Source organism: Perognathus longimembris, chromosome 5 (genome assembly GCF_023159225.1).
Source record: "Perognathus longimembris pacificus isolate PPM17 chromosome 5, ASM2315922v1, whole genome shotgun sequence".
Lineage (NCBI taxonomy): Eukaryota > Metazoa > Chordata > Mammalia > Rodentia > Heteromyidae > Perognathus > Perognathus longimembris.
Window position 1 is genome coordinate 76,798,234 of NC_063165.1, and position 23,246 is coordinate 76,821,479.

The 23,246-nt window shown below is 38.5% G+C and overlaps 1 protein-coding gene across 1 annotated transcript in view; it reads left to right on the plus strand.

The window, feature by feature from the left end:
* Positions 1 to 19,069, plus strand: part of Wdr49 (WD repeat domain 49) — a 110,567-nt gene extending 91,498 nt beyond the window's left edge. Inside the window, exons 16-18 of the mRNA XM_048345848.1 lie at positions 2,490 to 2,599; positions 5,580 to 5,726; positions 18,939 to 19,069. Of these exons, the coding sequence (XP_048201805.1) occupies positions 2,490 to 2,599; positions 5,580 to 5,726; positions 18,939 to 19,069 (388 nt within the window). The remainder of the gene's footprint in view (positions 1 to 2,489; positions 2,600 to 5,579; positions 5,727 to 18,938) is intronic.
* Positions 19,070 to 23,246: the final 4,177 nt, after the last annotated feature.

The following is a 23,246-nucleotide window of genomic DNA, read 5'->3' on the forward strand; positions in this document are numbered from 1 at the left end:
AATGGCATGCAAGTAGACACAAACATATTAGCTAAAATCTGGTAGATTCAAGGGAGAACTCTAATACTGTAATTCCTTAAAGTGGCAAAGTCAAAGTTCAATGAAAGGAATTAGGTACTTGAAAGGGGTGGAGTGGGATCAAGGGGAAAAAGGTAGAGAAACAAAGAGGAGGAAAGAAGGAAAATGTAAGAATTTAAAGTACACCCTACGAAATTAAGAAGGATGAGAGAAGAAGTGGGTAGGGGGGTGGTGGATGAGAATGTTGAAAGGTCTGATACTGATTAAGATGCTTTGTTTAAATGGCAACCCCTTTGTACTACTGATTAAAAATAATAAAAATATAAATAAATAAGAAAAAAAATACTTCCTAAAGAATATGTCCATGACCTAATCAGCTTAGTCAGTTAAAGGAGAGGATTAGGCTAGTTCTTGTCCACTTGCAAAAATGTGAAAAATAAATAAATAAATGAAAATTTAGAGAGACTGAAGAGAAAAAAACAAATTTGGGGCATGTCTAAATGCAGCTGAAGATATGCTCACATGAAGGGTAAATACACAGAAAAGGATGAAAAAGTGAATACAGAATATATAAAAAAAAGGAACATAGTATATGGGGCTATAGAATGTTGCAACAAACTAGAAACGAGGAAAACGAAATAGTCAAAGCTGTAGTTTTAGGCTGAAGATGTGAAGAAGAAATAAGATGTTGATATTAACTTCTGGCTTATATGCAACATTTGAAATATAATATCAATTGTGTTATGTAAAACATTACAGTATTTTATAATATCACTTTTTGAGAAGTAGATAGTTGGCTAGGAGTCATATTCAATTCAAGTCCTGGGGAGATAAATAAGAACAGCATTTAAAAAACTAACCCTAAGTCGTAATGCTAAGTTAACAATTGGCACAGAAAAGCACAAAGCATTTTTGTTAATTTATAGCAGTACTTGTTATTTTAGACTCACATAAAATTATTCTAATCTAGGAAATAAAATGGATAATATAGGCAATGAAACTTTATAGTCTTTCTCATAATAAGAAGATAACATGGGCTGGGAATGTGGCTTAATGGTAGAATGTTTGCTTAGCATTCACGAAGCCATGGGTTTGATTCTTCAGCACCACATAAACAGGAAAGGCTGGAAATGGCACTATGGCTCAAGAGGTAGAGCGCTAGCCTTGAGCCAGGGCTCAAGCCAGAGACAGTGCTCAGGCCCTGAGTCTAATCCTAACGACTGGCAAAAAAGAAAGAAAGAAAGAAAGAAAGAAAGAAAGAAAGAAAGAAAGAAAGAAAGAAAGAAAGAAAGAAAGAGAGAGAGAGAGAAAGAGAGAGAGAAAGGGAGAGAGAAGGGAGAGAGAAAGGGAGAGAGAAAGGGAGAGAGAAAGGGAGAGAGAAAGGGAGAGAGAGAGAGAAAGAGAGAGAGAAAGAAGAGAGAGAAAGAGAGAGAGAAGAGAGAGAGAGAAAGAGAGAGAGAAAGAGAGAGAAAGAGAGAGAAAGAGAGAGAGAAAGAGAGAGAGAAAGAGAGAGAGAAAGAGAAAGAAAGAGGGAAAGAAAGAGGAAAAGAAAGAGAGAAAGAAAGAGAGAAAGAAAGAGAGAAAGAAAGAGAGAAAGAAAGAGAGAAAGAGAGAAAGAAAGAGAAAGAAAGAGAGAAAGAAAGAGAGAAAGAGAGAAAGAAAGAGAAAGAAAGAGAGAAAGAAAGAGAGAAAGAAAGAAAGAAAGAGAGAGAAAGAAAGAGAGAAAGAAAGAGAGAAAGAGAGAAAGAGAGGAAGAAAGAAAGAAAGAAAGAGAAAGAAAGAAAGAAAGGAAGGAAGGAAGAAAGAAAGAAAGGAAATCAAACGTTTTACATTGCTGGAAAGCTTGGAAGTGGAAACTGAGAATGAACAAAAGAAAGAAATCCATGTAGCAAGTTAACATTTAAGCGTGCCATTTGGCAGACTTTGTTCCAGCATACTGTGAAAACTTTATAAAAATGGCAACAAGACTTCCCATGATACCACCATGGAGTGTAAGGTTCTCAGATTTCCAAAGCATTTGAAAAAGAAATGTTTTGAAAATGTATTTGAGTCAGGCACTGGTGACTCATATCTGTAATCCTTTCTACTCAGAATCCTTAAGCCCAGAGGACCACAATCCAAATATGCTGAATAAGATGCTCTTATTGTAGAAGAAAGCTTATTCTGGGGGAAGAAAATCTACCACTATTGGAAGAAAAAAAAGTAATCTATCCTAAGCCTTTTGGATGGTGTGGTCTTTTAATCTCAGCTTCCGGAGTAGGTGGGATTACAGGTGTGAGCCACTGGAGCCAGACTTAACTGGACTCTTGACTTCATTAGTTCTTATTTCTTTATATCACCATCTGGATAGTAGGCATTTTAAAATACATAAACTATTTTAGGTAAAATTAAAGCATGTATTTACTGTAGCCAAGAGTGTCAATTCAATCTGTGGTTAGTATTCTATTTCATCAGGAACTATTTTCTTCTAGTGTCAGAGCATCAGAAGACATAAACTTTGTTATACCCTACAAGGGAAGAAACATCTACAGGAAAAAAGCAGATAAACTTTACTGTGGTGAAATTACACAAAAAGCAGCCAGTAAGTAGCCACTGATGTTGTATGTTTGTATTGTTATTTATAGACTGGTGTGAACTAGGAAAAACACATTTTGTCTGCCAGGAATGTATTCCTTAATGAACAGAACGTAAGGTTCTCTTTTTAATAAGGGAGGAAAGTGAGACACAGAGTTATTACCTGAGTGAGTTATCCACGTGCGTGTAGCAGGTGAGTGACACAGCTCTAAGATCAAACCCTAAAAAGCTTGTATAAAATGATTACCGGGGATCATTTTATCACCGACATAAATGATACCTCGAGAGCCATTTCATGCCTGTCCTTACTCTCGGGGTATCTGAAAATGTGGCTGTTGGTGAATTTGCTGCTTGGATGATGGCAACCTGTGGCTGCTGAAACTTGAGGAAGGAGTGGTAACAAAAGGCTTATGGGAGGGTGCTGCACTACAGCAAGGCAGGAGCAAGACGTTGTGCTGGGCTATTTAATAGTAAGGTAATGATGGATAAAATAAAATACAAGGAACATGGCATGGTTGGTTTAAACCTTACTCCTGGCTCCTAAGGAGGCTGAGAACTGAAGATTAAAGTTGGAAGCCAGCCTGGGTAGTAGAGTCCAAGAGACTCTTATTTCCAGTTAGCCAGTGGAAGTGTGGCTCAAGTGCTAGAGTGGCAGCCTTGAGCAAAAAATGCCAAACCAGAATATGAGATCTGAATTCAAGACCAGTACTGATATACATACTTTATTATTGTTGTATACTATATACTTTTTTTAAAAAGCTATAAGAAAGGATTTGGAGTATTTTTACCTTTAAGAAGATTAATATTTGAGAAGATAGGTATGATTATCTATATTTTAAGTATTATAGTATATGTGAATGAAACTAAACTATATGTACAGTTTAGTATATATAATAGCTAACTCAAATAAAAATGAAAACATGTAGAGAAAAATGGGAGATTAGCAAAACTACTTTCTATTCTAAAAATCCCATAGTTACCTATAATGATGCATTAATCAAGTGTTTGGCTGGCCAATAAAGATTTATTAAAAACAAAAAGTAATTGTAAGCCAGGATTTGTGTCCTGGGATTGTAGTCTTAGCACCCAGAAAGCTGAGGTTAAAGCTTCATTTGATCACCGCAATTTGAGACCAGCCTGAAACAATCAGAATCATTATCATAGTGAAGCGTCCCTTATAGCAACCTAGGTGAGAACTATCCATGAAGACACAGAATTTAATAAGCACATTTTGCTCACAACAGATCTTTATTCCACTTCTCTCCAATAGGCAGTTATTCTTTCATGGAGTACAAACACTGATATTAGAGTTTCTAATGAAACCAAGCATAGTAATTTGTTAACACTTGATGCACATGCAAAAACGAATCTCCTCCACAGAGTGAGTCTTTCTTCAGGACTATGTGAAATATTATATATAAAGCCCTTTGACCAGGGCCTTCCATATTACAAGAACTACATACAATTTCATTAGCAATGTTACTGCTATCACTTGAGAGTTAATGTCTCCAAGTCCATGATCTGCTGATTAATAGCTGTATAAACTCAGGCATGTGACGAAGCTCCCAAACCTCAGCATCCTTGTCTGTCTCAAAGCACAAACAACAAAGAAATCTATATTAACTTTATATGACCCTTTGGTCCCCAGCAGTAGTCTCTGGCCTAGCAGTATCCAGCATTATGGACAGTAAAATGTAATTTCTGGTAGTCACCTCTTCTCTAACTCTGTTTAATCAGAACCCAGGCATGGTACTGTAGAATCATAGTACTGTAGTTAGAATACTTGCTTGTTTGGCTTGCTTGGCTAGTGCTCTACCACTTGAGCCATGCCTCCAGTTCAGCTTTTTGCTGAGCCATCCAACATGGAATCTTATGGACTTCTCTGCTTGGGCTGGCTTCAAATGATTATCTTCCAGGCAGGTCTTGGCCTCCTGAATAGCTAGTGTGAGTCACTGGCACACTGCTATAGTCCATGCTTTAAGAAGTGCTCCAGGGGGCTGGGGATATAGCCTAGTGGCAAGAGTGCCTGCCTCGGATACACGAGGCCCTAGGTTCGATTCCCCAGCACCACATATACAGAAAACGGCCAGAAGCGGCGCTGTGGCTCAAGTGGCAGAGTGCCAGCCTTGAGCGGGAAGAAGCCAGGGACAGTGCTCAGGCCCTGAGTCCAAGGCCCAGGACTGGCCAAAAAAAAAAAAAAAAAAAAAAAAAAGAAGTGCTCCAGGTAATTTGAAAGCATGTTGGCCTTCATGAACCCCCTGACTTTGCATGTCTTGTTTGGTGGCAGTTGTGGAAGAGGGAGCCTTTACCTTTGTACTGAGCCACCCCCGTGTCCAGCTGAAAGACTGCTTGCTCTGTTCATAGGAAGAGCAAGCAATGTGAAGCCAGGTCTAGAATTCAACTTCCATTGATTTCTGTTTCATTATCCACCTGTCACATGGAGCGAAAAGAAAATTCTTTTCACTTTGGTTAAGACTAGATTCTGCTTTTCAAGGCATGATTCCCATCATTTCATGGTGCGAATAATAAATGTCATAATCACAAAGCTGTGGTTTACATTATAGGGGAAAGAAAATGTACCTGTGAAATTCAAGATGTTTTGTTAAACACTGGCAAGGGGAGGGGGAGGGGTGGGGAGATTTGATTTCCCTTTCACAAAGGATACAATTCTCGGAAACTGGAGCTTTTCCAAAAAGTGCAGAATATCCATTTTCAAGGGAAAATAGAAAACAAAAGTACAAAATGCAAAATGCAATCTAAATGGCAGGGAAGCCTTGAGTTGGTTTGTGTTCCTTTGAATGGAAAGAACCCTGGCCTTACTGTGAACAGCTGTGTTTCATGGATTTACTGATCACTGCAGCTGTGCCAGCTGAGGAATGAGAAGGTGAAATTAAAGCAGAAACCAACTCAGAAATGTGCTACTTTCTTCCAAGGAATTAATGCGGTCTTTTCCCTCCTCTTCTTCCCTAAACGTTGCTTTGGGAAAGCTGCATTTAGGTCATTAAGTATTGGAGCCCTACGAGAGGTGCCTGAGGTGAATAAACCCGCTCTTCTTCTAGACCCTGACAAATACTTTAGGAGAGAACCAGAAGAGGAGGAACCCCACGTTCCAGCAAGGCCTTTACTTTCTGAAAGTAAGTCCTCAGCCTGCACCATTCCCACATTTCAATCCATTCTCTAAGCATGGAAAGAACAGATTTCCTGTATGCAGTCGACAGTGAAACAAAATGTGGTTTGAGAGGTGAGATTGATAGATAGGTCAGCTGCCAATCTCTGCTCTCAAAAAAGGAAAGCCCAGATGAGACACTGCCCCGCCCCTATCCCAGCCAAATAACCTTAATTTTCCAAACTGATACCAGAGAAAGAACCATCACGAATTGCTTTAGAAAAGAGCCTCTGGTAATCGCATTTTGTTCTTTTCGGGCCTCTATAAATAGAGACCACTTAAAATGTATTGTCTTCCCAGCTTCCAGCTGCAAAGTGAGGCTGCAAAGAGAATTCCAGAAAAACTGAACTTGGAAAAGACAAGTGAATGATCTCTGAAGATTTGGAAACAAGATGTTGAAAAGGATGCTCTTTTTTGTCCTTGTTCTTTCTCTCTCTTTCAGACTATTTTTGTCTTTCTGAGTTTCTAAAAATTTAAAGAGTACTTTCTGTACAAACATCTTCTTTACAAGGTGTGGGAGGGGTAAGGGAGGCGGTGGAGGGGGGCAAGGCACCTGGACTCTGTGGAGAGCATTGCAAGTAATTAATGAAACATGCTAGTTTTCAGCTTGTAACAGTCACAAGACCGGAACTTCCCTGCTGATGACTGAGTTCTAAACTTTTCCAATGCTCCAACGTGACGTGGGTTCGATATCATTCTTGAGCAAGAAAACCCCCTGCTGCAGGAGGGTGCTTCCTATCTTGGTACTAACAGAAGTTTAAGCTTCTCTTCTTGGTTGGGTCCCCAGGGGCTAGGGAGCACATCTGGCCAGAATTTTTTCTTTTTAGAAGTAATTCCCCTTACAAGCAAGGAACAGCTGTTATTTCTCATCACCGTTATAGACTAGAAAGTCTATTTGTCAGTGTTATTTACCTTTTCTTACATTTTTTCTTTGCTAAATTTATAATCTTTGGTGTGTTGTGATGTGGGTTGCCTATATTCTGGCTCACTTCTCTTTAAAAGCATGAAGCCAATCACATTAAGGATCTAATAACCATTGTTGCACCCAATGGAACTGCCAGTGTATCAGGCTATCTTAACAAAACCACACTGGGCTGATCCACCTTTACCAATGATTTTGTGATGCATTTATTTTATTCTTGGGAGCCACAGAGAGGATTTGGGGTCCCAAAGAGTAGAGGGATCCAAGGAGCAAGGGGACAAAACCCACAAAAACCAAAAGATGAAAGCTGGGTGCTGGTGGCTCATACCTGTAATCGTAGCTACTCAGGAGGCTGAGATCTAAGGATCGCAGTTTGAAGCCAGCCTGGGGAAGGAAAATCTGTGAGACTCTTATCTCCAGTTAACCATTTGAAAACTGGAAGTGGAGCCATGTGTGGGTCACAGTGATAGAGCACTAGCCTTGAGCAAAAGAGCTCAGGGACAGCACCCAGGCCCTAAGAGTTCAAGTCCCTTGACTGGAAAAAAGGGGGTGCGTAGACAGTTCAGACACACTGGACACTCACAGGTGGAAACAAAGATGGAACAGAATTAAGGAAAGATATAAACAGGAAGCAGAATGTTTAAAGCGCAAGCAGTGGGAGAGGGACAGGTAGTAGAAGCACACAGCTGCATTTCTCTCTCTCTCTTCAGCAGCTGGAGCCCGGGTGTGGGAGGGATCTTGGATATTCTGGGGAAACAGGAAGCTGTAGACAAGTTCTGCTCATGGGCCAGGAAGATGAGATGTGCATGTGGACAAAATAGAAATGTTGGCTCTGGACAGAACCCTCCCAAACACCCAAGACCATATGAAATTTTTGAAGAACATAATTTTAACCAGGATTTCTTCAAAAAGATGAGGATATTCTTTTGTTTTTGCTTTTCAGTTTTCTTTTTCAGTTTTCCTTCGTGTGACCCTTTAAAAATATTTTCCACTCATCTATCAATAATTGCACCTTTAAAAAAAATTTCAAAACTTTGCTGGGCACTGTAATCCTCATTACCCTGGAGGCTGAGATCTAGAGGATAGAGTTCAAAGGCAGCCTCAGTAGGAAAAGTCTGGAAGACTAAAATAAACAACAAAAAGCATGGCCTACATGGCAGAGTGCCAGTTGAGCAAGCTTAACACCTGGAGTTCAAAGCCTTATATTTCCACAAAAAGAAGTTTCATACACTTGTAAGGGAAACTGAGGTAAACCACTGGCAGCACAGAGTACATGCCACATGATAGCCGGGGCAGCATCTGCAGAGGCAGAGCAAGAAGTCAGCCTCTGTCTGTGCGCAGACAAGGCAAGAACGCAGTAAGGAACCCCCAGGAGCACTGACTGCAGGATTGGGTAGGAAGGCAGAGCAGGATGAAGGAAACCAGAGCATGGAGACTAAGATAATCCAGCAAGAAAAGGCCCATCAGGGATAAAGAAGGGACAGAAGTAAAGCTGACCACAGGCCAGATGTCTAAGAAGTCACCCAAATTTCACACGTGAGTGGAGTAAAATGGGACGAGTGACATTTCATACTGGTTGAGTTAGAGGGGCTGATATGCCAGTTACAAGTAAAGGTAGAGAGGATGGAAACAGGATTGCAATGTAGTTTGCATTGTATCATGGAGTTCCCCCAGCAGACACTGAGATACCCTGTAGACATTGAAGGCACTTAATACATCCTAAGAAGCACATGGACAGTTCCGATATCTACTATCAAATGCAAGATGTTGGAAACAGAGAGATAATGACTAGAACACTCAGCTTTCAAGCATCTAAAGTAGACAAATAATTATGGCTGTGGTACACATGTGCAGTGAGTCCTTTGGAAAGTCGTGGAAAGGGAGCCGTGGCTTCTCAGGGAAACACGAGTATGGCCTGTATACATCTATAGTATGAGCTGTGTATTAAAAGTTAAACTGCTACTACCAGTTAAGAAAAGCTGGAGATGTTATTTATGGCAAAGGGCTAGCATATGCCAATGTAAGATGATATGAATAGCAAGGCTTGCTAAGGGAGCTACGTTTGTTCCAAATAGCTCGGTTCAAGAGAAAAAGGCCAGATCATCCATGCCGTAGTAAGGACCATGCCATTTATTTTTAGCAGAAATAAGAAGCTATTTACATGATTCAATGAAACTCTTGGAATTGCTCTTTTTTAATCTCTTCTTTGTAGTATGTTTTTAGTGATTACCCTGGCTGTACAATGCTCTTTAATTTATTCTTTATTTCTTCTTATGACTCTAGGACTCCATCTGAGCTTATCTTTTACAGGATGAAACATTTTCTGTAGTATCTTTTTAGTATGAAGTTTATTTACCAATAATGTCTGACTAGCTTATGTGTTGGAGAAATGAATTTATTTCAGAATATTTTCACTGAGTTTAAAACTCAAGATGACAGGTTTTAAAATTTTCTACTCTTTAGATATAACATGTTTCTTTGCTTGCTTATTTCCTACTTAAAAATCCTACTTTTAATATTACTGATGCTTCTCATTCTGGCTGCTTTTATCTTTGGTTTTCACAGTTTTACTCTGTGGGGCCTACGTATAATTGTCTGTGCATTTATATTGCTAAGGTTTCCTAGAAATTCTTAAGTTTGTCACTTTTTAATTGGGAATGATCTCCAGCCATTTCAAATATGTCTTTCCCATTCCTGCCCTCTTCTATTATTTATAGATAGCTTTGACAGTTTATGAGACATTATGGGTGTTTCCATGCTCATCTCATCTTTTTATCTTGTTCCTAGTCTGGGTTTTAGTTTGAATTTCTTATATTGACTTGCCTCCCAAATCACCAATCATCTCTTTTCCCAGTCCACATTGAAATCCATTTAAATAGTATTCAATTTCTAGTTTTGTGTACGTCTGAAACTGAACACATAACTGTTATTTTTACTGTGTCTCTTGATTCCCTTTTATATAAATTTTGGTTTTCCATGGAAGCTACCCATGTTTTAATCCCTTTTGTCCATCTATTCTGTTTTATTCCTTCCCTCTCTTCTCTCCTCTCCTTTCCCCTCCCCTTCTCTTCTTTTCTTTCCTCTCCTCTCCCTTCCTCTCCCTTCCTCCCTTCATTGCCTTTTCCTCTCCTCTTTTCTTTTGTTCTGGGTTTGGGAGAAGCTACAAGTGTAGAAGTCTGAACTGGAGAAGCACCTGCAGGATCATGTTGCTACTGGAGTCTGTGCTGGAGAGGCACTATGGCTGTGTATCTGGGCCCAGGGAGAGGAGTGCACCGAGCATGAAGAGAAATCCATCCATTTCTCCTCCCGTGTGCATGTCCCCCCAGTGCCCTCTTGTGAAGGGGCTCAACATCAAGCTGGCGGGCAGAGAGAACTGCTCCTTAGGGCTCTCATTTGTTGGGAAAGAGCATACACCAGAGTGCTTTTGGTGCTGCAGGGAGAACACTAGTCAATGGCACCGTCTTACCTCATCTATGTCCTCAGGCATGTTCACCTTTCCTGGGACTGTTACCTTAGGTTGTGACCTTTGAAGTCACAGTCATTATCCATATATTATAAGGTGGTAACTATCTTTTGGATTCACTTATAAAGGGGACAAAACATTGAAACAATAAATGCATAAAGACAAAATGTCAAGAATAAGGCTGGGGGCTGTGGATATGGCCTAGTGGCAAGAGTGCCTGCCTCATATACATAAGGCCCTGGGTTTGATTCCCCAGCACCACATATACAGAAAACGGCCAGAAGTGGTGCTGTGGCTCAAGTGGCAGAGTGCTAGCCTTGAGCCAAAAGAAGCCAGGGACAGTGCTCAGGCCCTGAGTTCATGGCCCAGGACTGGCCAAAAAACAAAACAAAACAAAACAAAGAGTAAGGCTGGCTTCAAATTGGAGTTCTATGATTTGCTAGCTGGATGGCTTTAAGTGGGTTAATGAAATTCTCTGTTTCTCAATTTCTTTCATGAAAGTGAGCTTTGTGGTGGGTAACATCTTCCTAATCTTGTCATAAATATCGAAAGAGGCAACCAACATCACTCTCTTAACACAGTGTGACATAGAGTAAGAGCTGCTTATATTTTATTTATGGGTAATATGTTGTTCCTAGACAGTTCTATGACATCAGAAGTATAAATGCTGCAATTTTTTCTACAAAAGATGCATCATGTCTTATGGTGAGAAAACAGAGAAGCCACATTTTGAGAGGTCCAATTTGGAGCCTTTATTGGAGTGTCAATAGTCTACAGATGGACTCCTGTCACAAAGATCTACAGCCCAGCAAATATACTTAAGAGTTTTAGAAAACTGAGCCATGACAGCCAGAGAGGAAGCAGAAAAACAATACCAACAAACCAGATCAGTTCCAATGGAGAGCTGAAGTGGGAGAGCCAGGAGACAGGAGCATGAGGGATTGCCTACTCATGCATGAGCTGGGATGAGCCTAAAGAGGGAAAGGGCAGGAGACAGGGTCACAGGTAACTTGAGAGTTCATGACTCAAGACTGGCAGATCCAGTAACCTATTGTTCAAGTCCCCGCCCCTGCCTCTAGGAATTCAGGTACACCCATCATCTGGGAGGTGAAACATTCCTGCCTCTACCATGAAGACAAGATGGCACCAGTTAAACTTAATAATACCCTATCCACCACATGGCCAAGATGGTGCTGGTTAGATTCAGCATCTTTACTTCAGTTACATGAGTTTTAAAACTCATATAGGTTCATACATATGGTAAATAAATCACATAGGTTGATACAGATGATAAATAGTTCACATAGGTTCCTAGAGATGTTAGAAAGGTAGTGTCTAGAGGAACATTCTAGAAGGTAGATCCAGGTGTCCACAACTGTAAATATTTCCAGAAAAAGCCCCATAGTCATATGATGCCAAGACTATGTTCCCTAGAGAGTCTGGTCTCCTCAGTACTTCTAAAGCTATTTTACCATAATATGTTGCTATCTTTATCTTCATTTCCATTTAAAATTGTTCATCTCTAGGTGGATGCCACAGAATTTTTAAGAATTGTTATTTATAAAAGAGCACTTAAAAATTTTAGTGACCAATATAGTTCCCCTTCCATGCTGTTTCTAATGACTCTGCCTCAAGTCTCTTCACTGGGTTTTGCCCACATTTCTGTAATTTTCATAATTACAGTGTGCAGAAGGTTATTTGGTAATTGTGCCATGAGAGGCCTTTTTGCCAGACTTCCTTTGAATGTTCTAAACTATTGCTCTGAACTTGGGACACTTTTCAAACACTTCATAACCCCAGGTGACTTTTTAATGTTATCTGTTGAGTTTTAATGTTCTTTTGTATGCTCTTTCTGTCTCTTTCAACTTGAAACATCTTTTACACTCTCTCTTTAGCTTCCACATTGGTCCCAGTGGGTCCTCAAACAGCCTGAAACCCCTTTTTGATATGCTTTATTCAAAAAATCTAGAAAGTACTTAGAACTGGCTTTGGGTCAGATTTTACAAATACATTCCCCTAGAACACATTCTATATCTGTAAATTCTTTAAAATTTCCAGTGTAGAGGACATACTGTATTGGGGATACCTTGGGTAAACATATTTTTTGTTATTATTGCAATCATAATAATAAGAAATTTAATGGACAAATTGTGAGACAAGCTAAAGGGATGGTATTATTCAGATCATTGCCATAGGAAAAATACTCAGTGAAGAATATCTCGGGGGAAAGGAGAGAAGTGTAAGCTGTTCTAGAGGCTACAAAATGAAAATGAACATGTTATATTGGCCTGGACAATTACAAGGAAGGATACATAGAGTCTCACATTGAAGTCTTTAAATGCACAGGACGCAGGTAAAGGAGAATATTGTCAATTCCTCTTTGTATTCAAGGTGGACCATTATTAATCACTGCTAAATACTCAGAGGTGATCATAAATCTCCAGGGCAGGTAAAGCAGGCTCTCAGAAGTCATCTCAAGGATTCTTGCTGATATTGCTCCTGCAAAACCAGTTGAACTATATATTGTGGAGTGACAGTTTGGGGTTGCGGGCAAACCTGGAGAGAGATGGTTCCAGGGATGGCTGGAGTCTGCACAGCAATTTAAACTGTCACGCTTCAGTCCTTAGTGATGTCATCCAAGGTGGAAGAAGGAAAACCAGAAAAGTCAGTTTGGAGATTTATAGCCACATATGGAAAGAAATGAGAAGAACTGAAAATTATGTCATAGTTGACAATTTTGGCAGGCTAATACAGTTTGGGGAGCTTATCACCAGGGAAGGGAGGGCACCCATTAAGTCCTTAGTGACTTACTGTGTTACTCAGCTTTCTGGTGTCATGACAAATATCAGCAGAAAAACCATTTGTAAAGAGAAAAAGATTAATTTTGGCTCCTACTTTCAGAGATTACTGTCCACGGTGGCTTGGCCTTGATGCTTTGGGCCTGTGGCAAGACAGTACCTGGTGGTCTGGAAGCTAGGTCTGGGTGGAGGAAGCTTCTCACCTCCTGGGTGCTGGCAAATAAAGAACAGACTGAAAGGAGCAAGTAAATCAATGTCTCCTTCAAAGTCCCATCCTCCAAGCCCTCACTTCCTCTTAAAGGTTTTACCACCTTCCAGTAGTGCTAGGGGCTGGGGACCAACCTTTGGTTGACTTTGGATCTTTGTTACAAACTTTTTTTTACACCTACCTACAGTTTACCCCAAAGGGGCAAAATAGTTATAAAACAGTCAACTCTGCAGCCAGAATCTCACAACCTGGAAGAGTGCCCTCCGGAAAACACAAGGTCCATGGAAGCACAATCCTTCTCTTTATAGTTTTTATATTATGAATGACTTAATAGGCATTATTTGTTCTTGCCTTTGAACACCATTAAGATATGGTAAAGAAATGTAATCTTTGATGTTATGTTAAGGTTGTCCCTTGAACAAATAATTAAAAACAATACAGAAGTAAAGTGTTTGAGAGACTCGTTTTAAGAAAGATATGAGAGGTATTACATCTGACTGACCTCAGAAAGTTTTAGATAACAAAAGATCAAAATAAACACAAACAAGGACATGTTTTAGGCGTATGATGCCTTCATATTATTCTGTATGTTTGTTCATATAACAATTACCTTTAAATTCACCTAGATTTGGGTATCATTAATAGTAAAAAAACAACAACAAAGCACAGTTTAAAAGGTTAGACAGGTTTCAAACCACTATTATTGAAGAATTATATGGAAGCTGTTATTTAGGTCACCCACTACTCTTTGTCACCAACTTGTTATTATCTGATTCATACCCAGTAGTGACTGAAGTTGAATGACAGCTTGACAATACCAATCTAGAGCTTAGACAGAGGAGTTTGAACCTTGTACCAGGAGGAGGCTAGTAGATAATCTCATGGCTTAACCAGAATCCTATTAGAAAGACTGAATCTCAGGCTCCCCCTTGCTTCTGTGAAGTCAGAATGGGTATTTGAAGAAGATGCTCAAGTCATTTTAATACGGATTGGTAAGGACTAGATTTAGGATGGGTGGATAATATGAATTAGAGAGAAGGCTTTGATAATAATGCACATCTCTAGACTACCCTCAGCTGGTCACCACATGCTCAGGTTACACAGATTCCCAGTCCCCTGTTGCTAGTCTCTTTTTGAATTTAGCTATTGTTATTCATCTGAGACAGCAAGTAAGTAACCAAGTAGTGGACAAAGAAGGAACAGAAGACACAGATAAATCAACTCTATTATGTTAAAATCAATGAATCCTTTTCTACTGTATTGAAACTGTTTTGGATAATTCATGACCACTATGTCTTTTATTCTCATTGTATTTGAAACACTCTTTGGTTGTCACTATAAGGAGTCTTGTCAGGTAGTCAGTTATACACTGAGGAGTGTATAAATGTTATATTCTCATGTAGGAAAAAAAATGAATGTAAATAGTTACTGATAAGAGTGGGTATTCATTCTTAAGAGTGGGCGCTGTGTTTAAATGCACAGCTATGTGGATCTGTGACATGGAAAGCAATGCCTTTGTTATTACCTTGGTATTTTCGGGTCTGTAGACTATAGGAATCCCAAAGTATGTGAGGAGTGAGTAGCACTGATTTACTTGTTTGTTTATTCAACAAGTAAAATTTCTGATCCTCTTTCCATGAACCAGATGCAATGCTGGGTGCTCAGTAGACCAAGACAGACCAAATTTGTACTCGTATTGCATTTATCATCTGGGGGGAAGACAAACAACAAATAAATGCTATGGTTTGTGTATGACAGGTCCCCCACAGGCTAATGTGTGAAAAGCTTGCTCTTCAGCTAGTGACATTGTTTTGGGAGGTGGTAGAAAGTTTAGGAAGTGCTGGAGGAAGCTGATCACTGGAGGTTATGCTAATCTCTGGTCCCTGCCTCCCTCTGTGCTTCCTGCTGAGAGCATCCTGTCATGGACTTTGGCTGCCATGATGTTCAGCCACATCCTTCATCCATACTCAGTAGACCCAAGGACTAAGGATTGGAACCTCCAAAACCAGGAGCCTTTAGGTTATTTCCTTCTCAGATATTTGTCATAACATTGGAAAAACTAACATAGTAAGTGAAAGAAAAATATAAACTTGAATACTGATATCAACAGGAGTTATGCAGACAATAACACAAGATGATGAAAGTAGGACTCTGATCAGGGACAGCATCAGTAAAGCCTTGGACATGTCAGCTAGATCTGGAATGATGAGGCCTCACAAAGGGTGGGAGTGGGTTCTTCTAAGGACCAGGAGCCAGGATATGAAGCTAGGAGTCAGGAAGAACTGTAACAAGGCCACACACTGTTGCTGGAGTAAGGGGAAAGGACTCATGTAATGAGGTTGTCAGGGCAAGAGGATCATGGAACATGGGCTCTTGCTGCTTAGGCAGGAAGTTTGGTGTACAGAGAATTCTCTAGAATGCTGAAAGAGGAATGTGACTCTGTGACTGCATTCAATGTGGCTTTGCCAACCCTTCTGGGCAAACTATTCTCCCAAACTGTAAGCCATGAGGCTGGGAAGGCAAGAAGTTGCTGGTGCCTTCGTGAGAAGTGGAGAGTGCTTGAAGATACGGGGTGTGTTGACACACGCAGATTCTTAGTCAGGATTGATTCCCCAAGAGATTCCAGGCACTACCTGCAGGAACTTTGTCCTTGTAAGACTGCACTAGCGTTTGCAGTCACCAGTGTTTGCATGCATGCTGTGGTAAACATGAGACTTCATGACAAGTATATTAGTCAAGGTTGGACCCGGGAAAGTAGACCCAGCAGGACTCAGTATCGAGATTTATAGCAAGGAATAAATTATAGAACAGGCGAGCTGGCTGCACAATTATCCACTGTGTGGGGCTGAGTCAGTGAGGGAGGATGGGTTCACTGTGCATGTACAGATGCTATTGTTCAGGGGTGGACTTTTCAACATCTCCTAACGTAGGGACTCAGCTCTGCATTGAAATTCTTCCACCACAACTAAAATACTCGGATTAGGGACTTTAATGACATCCTTGCAATCCCCTTAGATCAACACCTGGATTGATGTTTGAATAACTTGAGACTTTAGCCTAATCAATATGTCAAGGAAGTAATCACAGCAAGGTTAAAGTCATTGTTTTACAATCTTAAACTGTTCTGTGTTCTACCCACTTCACATGTGCTCCTATAGTGCTACACAAAAAGCATAGCATTAATCCAAGCTGATGTGGTTCTCATGATGAGAGGAACTGGTGGCCATTTTCTACCCATTTGGAAGGTTGCCATATAAAGGAGATTTAATGAAGCCAATGGACATTGAGCTTTCTAACATCATCTGCAAAATCCATTTTGAGTGCTAGGAGTAGTTGAGGAGTTTATGTTCTAGATAAAAGGAGAAAGACCTCAGCAGGAAATCTTTTCAAGTACTTTTCCCAAAGAAGACCTCAGGGAAAAACAAACGACAAAAAAAGGACCCCAAGTTCAGGAAGTTCTGGTAATTTGTTGAAATTTATTTTCTCATTCTGATTAAGGAGCCCTAACTTATGAATAATATAGTGTTTTAAATATAATAGTCTTTTCCTCTCAGAGAGCTCTTTTCTGTACTCCATGTTCTTTTTTTCATATATATACACTCATATATACATATATTCACATATTCTAGATCACATTTCATTATTTTTTGTTTTTGTTCTTCATAGATGTGATTGCTAGTTTATGTTTTAAAACGAAATAACATTGTTAACTGTATAATACATATTTTTCCCATGGTAGTCCATTTATTGATCTTTTTTTTTATTCCCCCAATCTGACTTTGGTGTGTTTTTGCTATAACATCAGGCCCCTGGGTGAAAAGTTGGCATGAGAATTAGGAGTGCCTTCAGTTTTATGTTTTTGTTTCTTTTACAATTAGTTGGGATGAACTGATTTGAGGAGAAAATGACTGGAGTGTGCTACTTCAGGAAATGCTGCATCTGTTTCTCTGAATCAAAGCCGAGCAGGTGGTTTCCTGCTTGCAGGTGGGCTTTACTTCTTTTAACATCCAGAGATACACGTGAAGGACACAGCAGTCTGCCCTGCAGGGTGGGGCCTGGATTTCAGTGAACATCTTTTTGTAATGCTGTCTGAGATGTTGCTACAGGCCTTCTGATATATTCCACCGCATTTTTTCTTGTGTAATTTTGGTCTTGTCTCAGCAATCTAGATGCCTTTCTTCATATCTTGTAGGCTGCAGATTATATCTCTGTCTGGGTTTTTCTGAAAATTGAATTTGTGGAGCTATTTTCTATCACTTTCCTGGATATTCTTGAATAATTTCTAGGAAAGAAGAAGAAAAAAATATTGACTTAGACTGCCACATTTGTACTAGAAGTAGAGAGGTTTTGTTATATTTTTAATCCTAATATATAAAGATGCCACTAGAATATGAAATTGTTCAATGTTGTTTTTCCCCAAGTTCCATGGTTTGGCATTTAAAAATCTCCCTTGTCCAGCTCAGCTCCATTCCATCTTTTTTTTTATATTTTATACTTTTGTTAAATTGAACAAAGTTATTTAGCTATGTCAATAGTAGGTCCTGCTGGATGTAAGTGGCTCATACATATAATCTGAGTTACTCAAGAGACTGAGATCTGAGGATTAGAATTCAAAGTCAGAGCCTTGATAGTATATTTCCAATCAACCAGCATAGAGCTAGAACTGGATGTGTGGGTCAAATGGTATAGCACTGGTCATAAACAAGAGTCAAGCTAGAACACAGTGCCCTGATTTCAAGACCCAGTAGTGACAGTAAAAATTAAAAAATAAAATAAATAGGTAGTATTTATCTATAATTTCCCTCACTTTGCTACTCGAGACTGATGTTTCTGTTCCCCATGGTCAATCTTTCTTCACCTCGAGATATATAGTTATCAATGAAAATCCTTCCTATCTGGAGACAAAGAACTCCATCAAATACTTAGAAGCTTCTCTTTCATCTCTACATGTTACTATAATGTTTTGCGTGTCTTCGCACAGTTTGACTACACTCTCTTGTAGAGGATGCTTTTGTTATTTGAATAACATATCCCTTTGCTACCATTTCAATAAATCCTATAGCTTGGTCATATCTGCAACTTGCTTAGACCCCTGAGCACAAAACATTGTGCAGAATTTGGTGAATAAAAATCATGCAAATGACCCAAATTATAAATGGTATCATTTCCTTCCACTTCTTGTCATTTGTCTCCCTCCTTTCCCTATGTCTGCTGGTCTGTCTGTCTCTCCCTCCTTCCTCTCTCCCTCCCTTCGTTTCTCTCTCCCTCTCTCCCTCCCTCCCTTTCTTCCTTCCTCTTCCCTCTGTAGCCATAGATTTCTACATCTTACGTACAAGGATTTGATTGCAGAGGTATGCATTTAGTTATACAGACACTCATACTGTGTTTTGATTGTTTTAATTGTCCTATTTCAATACAGAATAATTTGTTCTTTTTTTAAAACAAGTCTTTGGTACCTGCTAAATAGACTGTAAAATAAACAAAAAGCAACCATAGAACACACCAGCTTCTTTAGTCTTAAATTCTTAAATGGCAATTCTCTGTCATGATATGAATACATAATATAGTAAGCATTGTTAAGTATTAACTTTTCAATGCTATTCCAAATGAAATGAAGAGTAGAAGCTTAAAAAAGTGTTCCCTAATACACACAGTCTTGTTTTTAGAAATATAGTTTCTTTCCTTTCTTTTGAGGAAAAGTAAACTTGAGAATTGTCTCCCTATTATTTCATTTAATTGAGTCTCTTACCAAATGTAATTTACATGTCATTTCCTTCATCATTTTGTAGCTTTGAAAGCTGTGTTTGATGAGAAAAACCTGTTCCCTAAGGAAATTCTGGATCGTGACAGAAAAGCCAAGAAATTATGCGAGGAAACAAGTTGTGAAGTGAAGATAAAAAGAAATAAGAGGCAACTATAATTGGAAGAAAAATAAACATTTTGTTGTTACACAAAGCACATACTTAAAATGTGGAACCAGAATCAAGAATTCAGTCCTTTCTTTCACTGTGTATTTGAGTTTCGGGAAGCTTACATTCAAAAGATACCTTGTGCATCCATTGCTTTCTTGGGATTCTTGACACAAATGCCATTGGTCTGAAAAAGGGGCAATGCTATTATTACCTATTCTCAAATGTGCCCGTGTGAAAAATGTGCAAAATGATTTACCCAGGGGCCCTTCTAGTGACTTCCAAATAGTTTCATCCCTTTTGACTACGAAAAAATCTACATTCAACTACATAGACAGCATTGACATTGAATATCTAGAATTTTGAATAAGGCGATTCCTCACATATTTCTACTTTCTGAAGTTTAAAAAATGACTCTGATAATGCCCATTAGAACTTGGCAATAGAAGCATTTTCTAAATACACTAATTAAACCAATTCATAGTGTGCAGTGTGATAATTTGATACCTACATATAAAGTGCACTGATCAAATCAGGATTCTTAATTTATCACTTTGATCAGCATGCCCAAGACTGCCAATCAATTAATGTGTTTTTCCTATCCATGTAGTGACCCTTGCAACCATCCATCACCAGCAACTTTGGCTATCAAATCAATTTATGTGCGCACTACTCAGAATATAAGATGATGTATCCAGGAATAAGCCAATGGCACAGTCAGCTGAGCTTATTAAGATCATGGCCGTGTGTGTGTGTGTGTGTGTGTGTGTGTGTGTGTGTGTGTGTGTGTAAGCCTGTGTTGGTCCTGGGGCTTAAAGTCAGGGCCTGGCCACTGTCCCCAAGCTTTTGCGCTCAAGGCTACCACCCTACCTCTTGAGCCCCAGTTTCTGGGTTTTTGATGATTAATTGGAGATCAGAATCTCAAGGACCTTCCTGCCTAGGCTATCTTTGAACCACCATCCTCAGATGTTAGTCTATTGAATAGCTAGCATTACAGGTATGAACCACTGGCTCTTGGCAATTTGAGCATTGTAAGAGAATTTTTTTAGTAACATAATAATTGCACATAATAATTGCACATTGTAACTGGCATTTCAATATATATATACACACACATACATATATATAGTATGTACTACTAATCAATAATCAACATTTGCTAATAATCTTTATTGGTGAATATGATCTTTTCTTCTATATTTGTTTATATTGCTCTATTACTAAGTTTGATAGTACAATCTAGTTTGAAAAACCTTAACGATTCTGCTGTCATGTAAAGGCTTTCTACATGGGTATTCAAGCAAGGAAATACTTGGATCTGAGACTCATTAATGCTCCATGTTGACTCACCTTTTTTTCTGTAAGTAACATCTTTTAGGAAACCATATTAGTTTATTGTTCTCTTATTGTACTCTGTAGAAGAATTAACAAAATTCATTTTCTACTTCTTCAGTGAATAAGCATATAGTTATAGTTTAAAGAGTGCTTCCAAAATATTTGTCATTTAAGAAGAGTTCTGCAATAACATATGCTATTAAGGTAAATGATTGACAGTATATAAGGGTCTACCTTGAATAGAAACTCAAAAGTTCAATGCATTTGAAGCTCACAATAATTACACACACACACACACGCATACACACACACATACACACTGGGTTGAAGTTGGGTCTATTTCATTCTTAAGATTGTGGGTTTTCTCTTCATTATATGTCCACTCAGTTCTCATTGAGATTATTTTAATGAAAGGAATTCTAACAATAGGGTCTCCAGCATTAGTAGAGCAATTGTTTTGATCTGTGAGAGGTTAGTAGTGGAAAGGTTTCTCCAGAAGATGGTTGCCTAGGCCATCATATTTAAATGCATCTGAGTCAGCACTTTGATTTCCATGTATATTGGTCATGTATGTCCTCCTCAATAAATGACTATCACATGTGGGAAGATATAGGAAATAGGTTTTTGTGTGAATGTTGTCAGGAGATTGTTCTTTAGGAGGGAGAAATATATACTAGAATGCTTAAGTGTGATATGAAACTGCTTGCAACTAACTCTCAAATGATTGAGGAAATATAATAAAAATAATAATCATCACAATAAAAATAATATATAAACACATCTATATGTCTATCTATGGTTTATCATCTATCATTACTTATAAAGGATTGATATGTAGAATACACAAAATATGAATGGAACAATTGGTGAAACTGAGAGAAAAATCATAGAGGAATTATTTCTTTGTGTAACACCTGCAATTTCTAGGTAAATTTTAAAAGGTTTCAATGTGAATCATTTTTTAAAATTTGCCTTAAAATGCTCCTTAAAAATGTACCAGTAGAAACAAACTCTTTCACAAAGTTATTTCAGAGAATTTTTACTTAGAATGGGATGTTTTATTGGCTAACCCATCAGTAGAAACTCAGAAAACTAGTTATGAATCATAATTTCATGATAGTAAAGTGGAGTGAAATCTTAGTCACATTCCCAAAAATTTAAAGCAATATTAAAGTGTCATAAATATATACTAAGCTGGAATTAGTAGCTCATGCCTACAATACTAGCTACTTGGGAGAGTGAGAGCTGAGGATCATAATTCAACGCCAGAGGGGGTAGAAAAGTTCCCAAGATTCTGTCTCCAAGTAACCAGTTAAAATTCTACACTAGATGTAGATGTGTTGCTCAAGTGGTTGAGCACCAGCTGTGAGTGGAAAATCCAAGTGAGAGTACAAGGCCCCGAGTTAAAGCCTCAGAATAGGTACACAAACAAAACACATGTAACGAGGTAACATGCACTTAATTGAAGGCTATGTTACGTATCTGTCCACCTGTCAGTCCATCCATCTATCCATTCATCCACCATCTGATTCAAGAAGCAGATGCAAAGGACTGTTTAGATGTTCACCTATAAATAAGATATACTTATTCTGCCTTTAGTTATCTTGAGTTCAGTCATATAAAAGGTCATAGTTTATAAAGCAAAGATTGAATGAGCTCATTAATTTCTTCTGGTATAATTTGGAAGTTATTTTACTAGACATCTTACTTTGTATACTTGTTTGAAGTTATAAGTCTTAAATAGTCTGCTTCATGTAGATAGACCTCTTTGTAGTCTGTCTCCAATGTGTGCAAAGTTTACAGTGTGTATAACACCAATTTCATAATTAACTTCAAAGCTTCTTCGAAGAAAGGAGTTAAGAAAAGTTGTCTTATAAGTATATGTAACAATTTGAATAGATGCTTTAAAGTTTTGAAAACCTCTTAATAGTAATATTTCTCCTAATTGTGCTAGGCAGGTAGCAGAGGCTCACCTGTCAACAGCTAATAGAACTGGAGATATAATAAACTCTCTTGAACATGTAGATTCATTTATTTAAGATCCATTTTTCTACAGTGAAAAGAATTTGTCACATTAAAATAGGATGTGTCGTGATTTCCAATACTCGTTTGTAGGATGTAGATTCACACTGAGCATAATTTAACCTTGTTTCTTTTCAGTACTTTTCCCTCTTACCACTCAAAATATGGAATAAATTGATAGAGACAAATTGCCTGAAATTAATCCATGTTCCAGTGTAAAGATTTAACATTTACATTCTTTCTATATGCATGCCTTTACTTGTATGTGTTTAACATTTAGAATAAAGAATACTTTCTTTTACTTTAAAAGCACTATCAAATGTTAAAAATAAATTGATGGTTTCATAACTGTAACACCTGGCTTATATGTGTGTGTGTGTGTGTGTGTGTGTGTGTGTGTGTGTGTGTGTTTATTCCTTACGTTACAGACAATGATGCCTGTAAAAATGTATACCAAGACACTTTGGTGCTTGTGATTTTTTTTTCTGATTTTCTAGGAGCAAAATGGGGGGGGCAGAGAAACAGATTTGTGAAAATATTTTTAAAACCTTTCAGAAATGTTTTATGGACAATTGTGATATTTTTCTCTAGTAAAAGAGCTTATACCAATAAGGAAAAAGCCATAGTTATTGATTTTACTTCTTCAAATCTACATATTCATTGAACTGCTCTACTATAAGATCCTTACAGGAGCACTTCAGTAAATGGCCTTAATAAGCAGGGCACCACCTGCAATTCTAGCTACTCAGGAGGCTGAGATATGAGGATTGTGCTTTGAAGACATCCTTAAGTCTCTTCTCTAGTTCACTACCAAAAAGTTAGAGGTGGAGT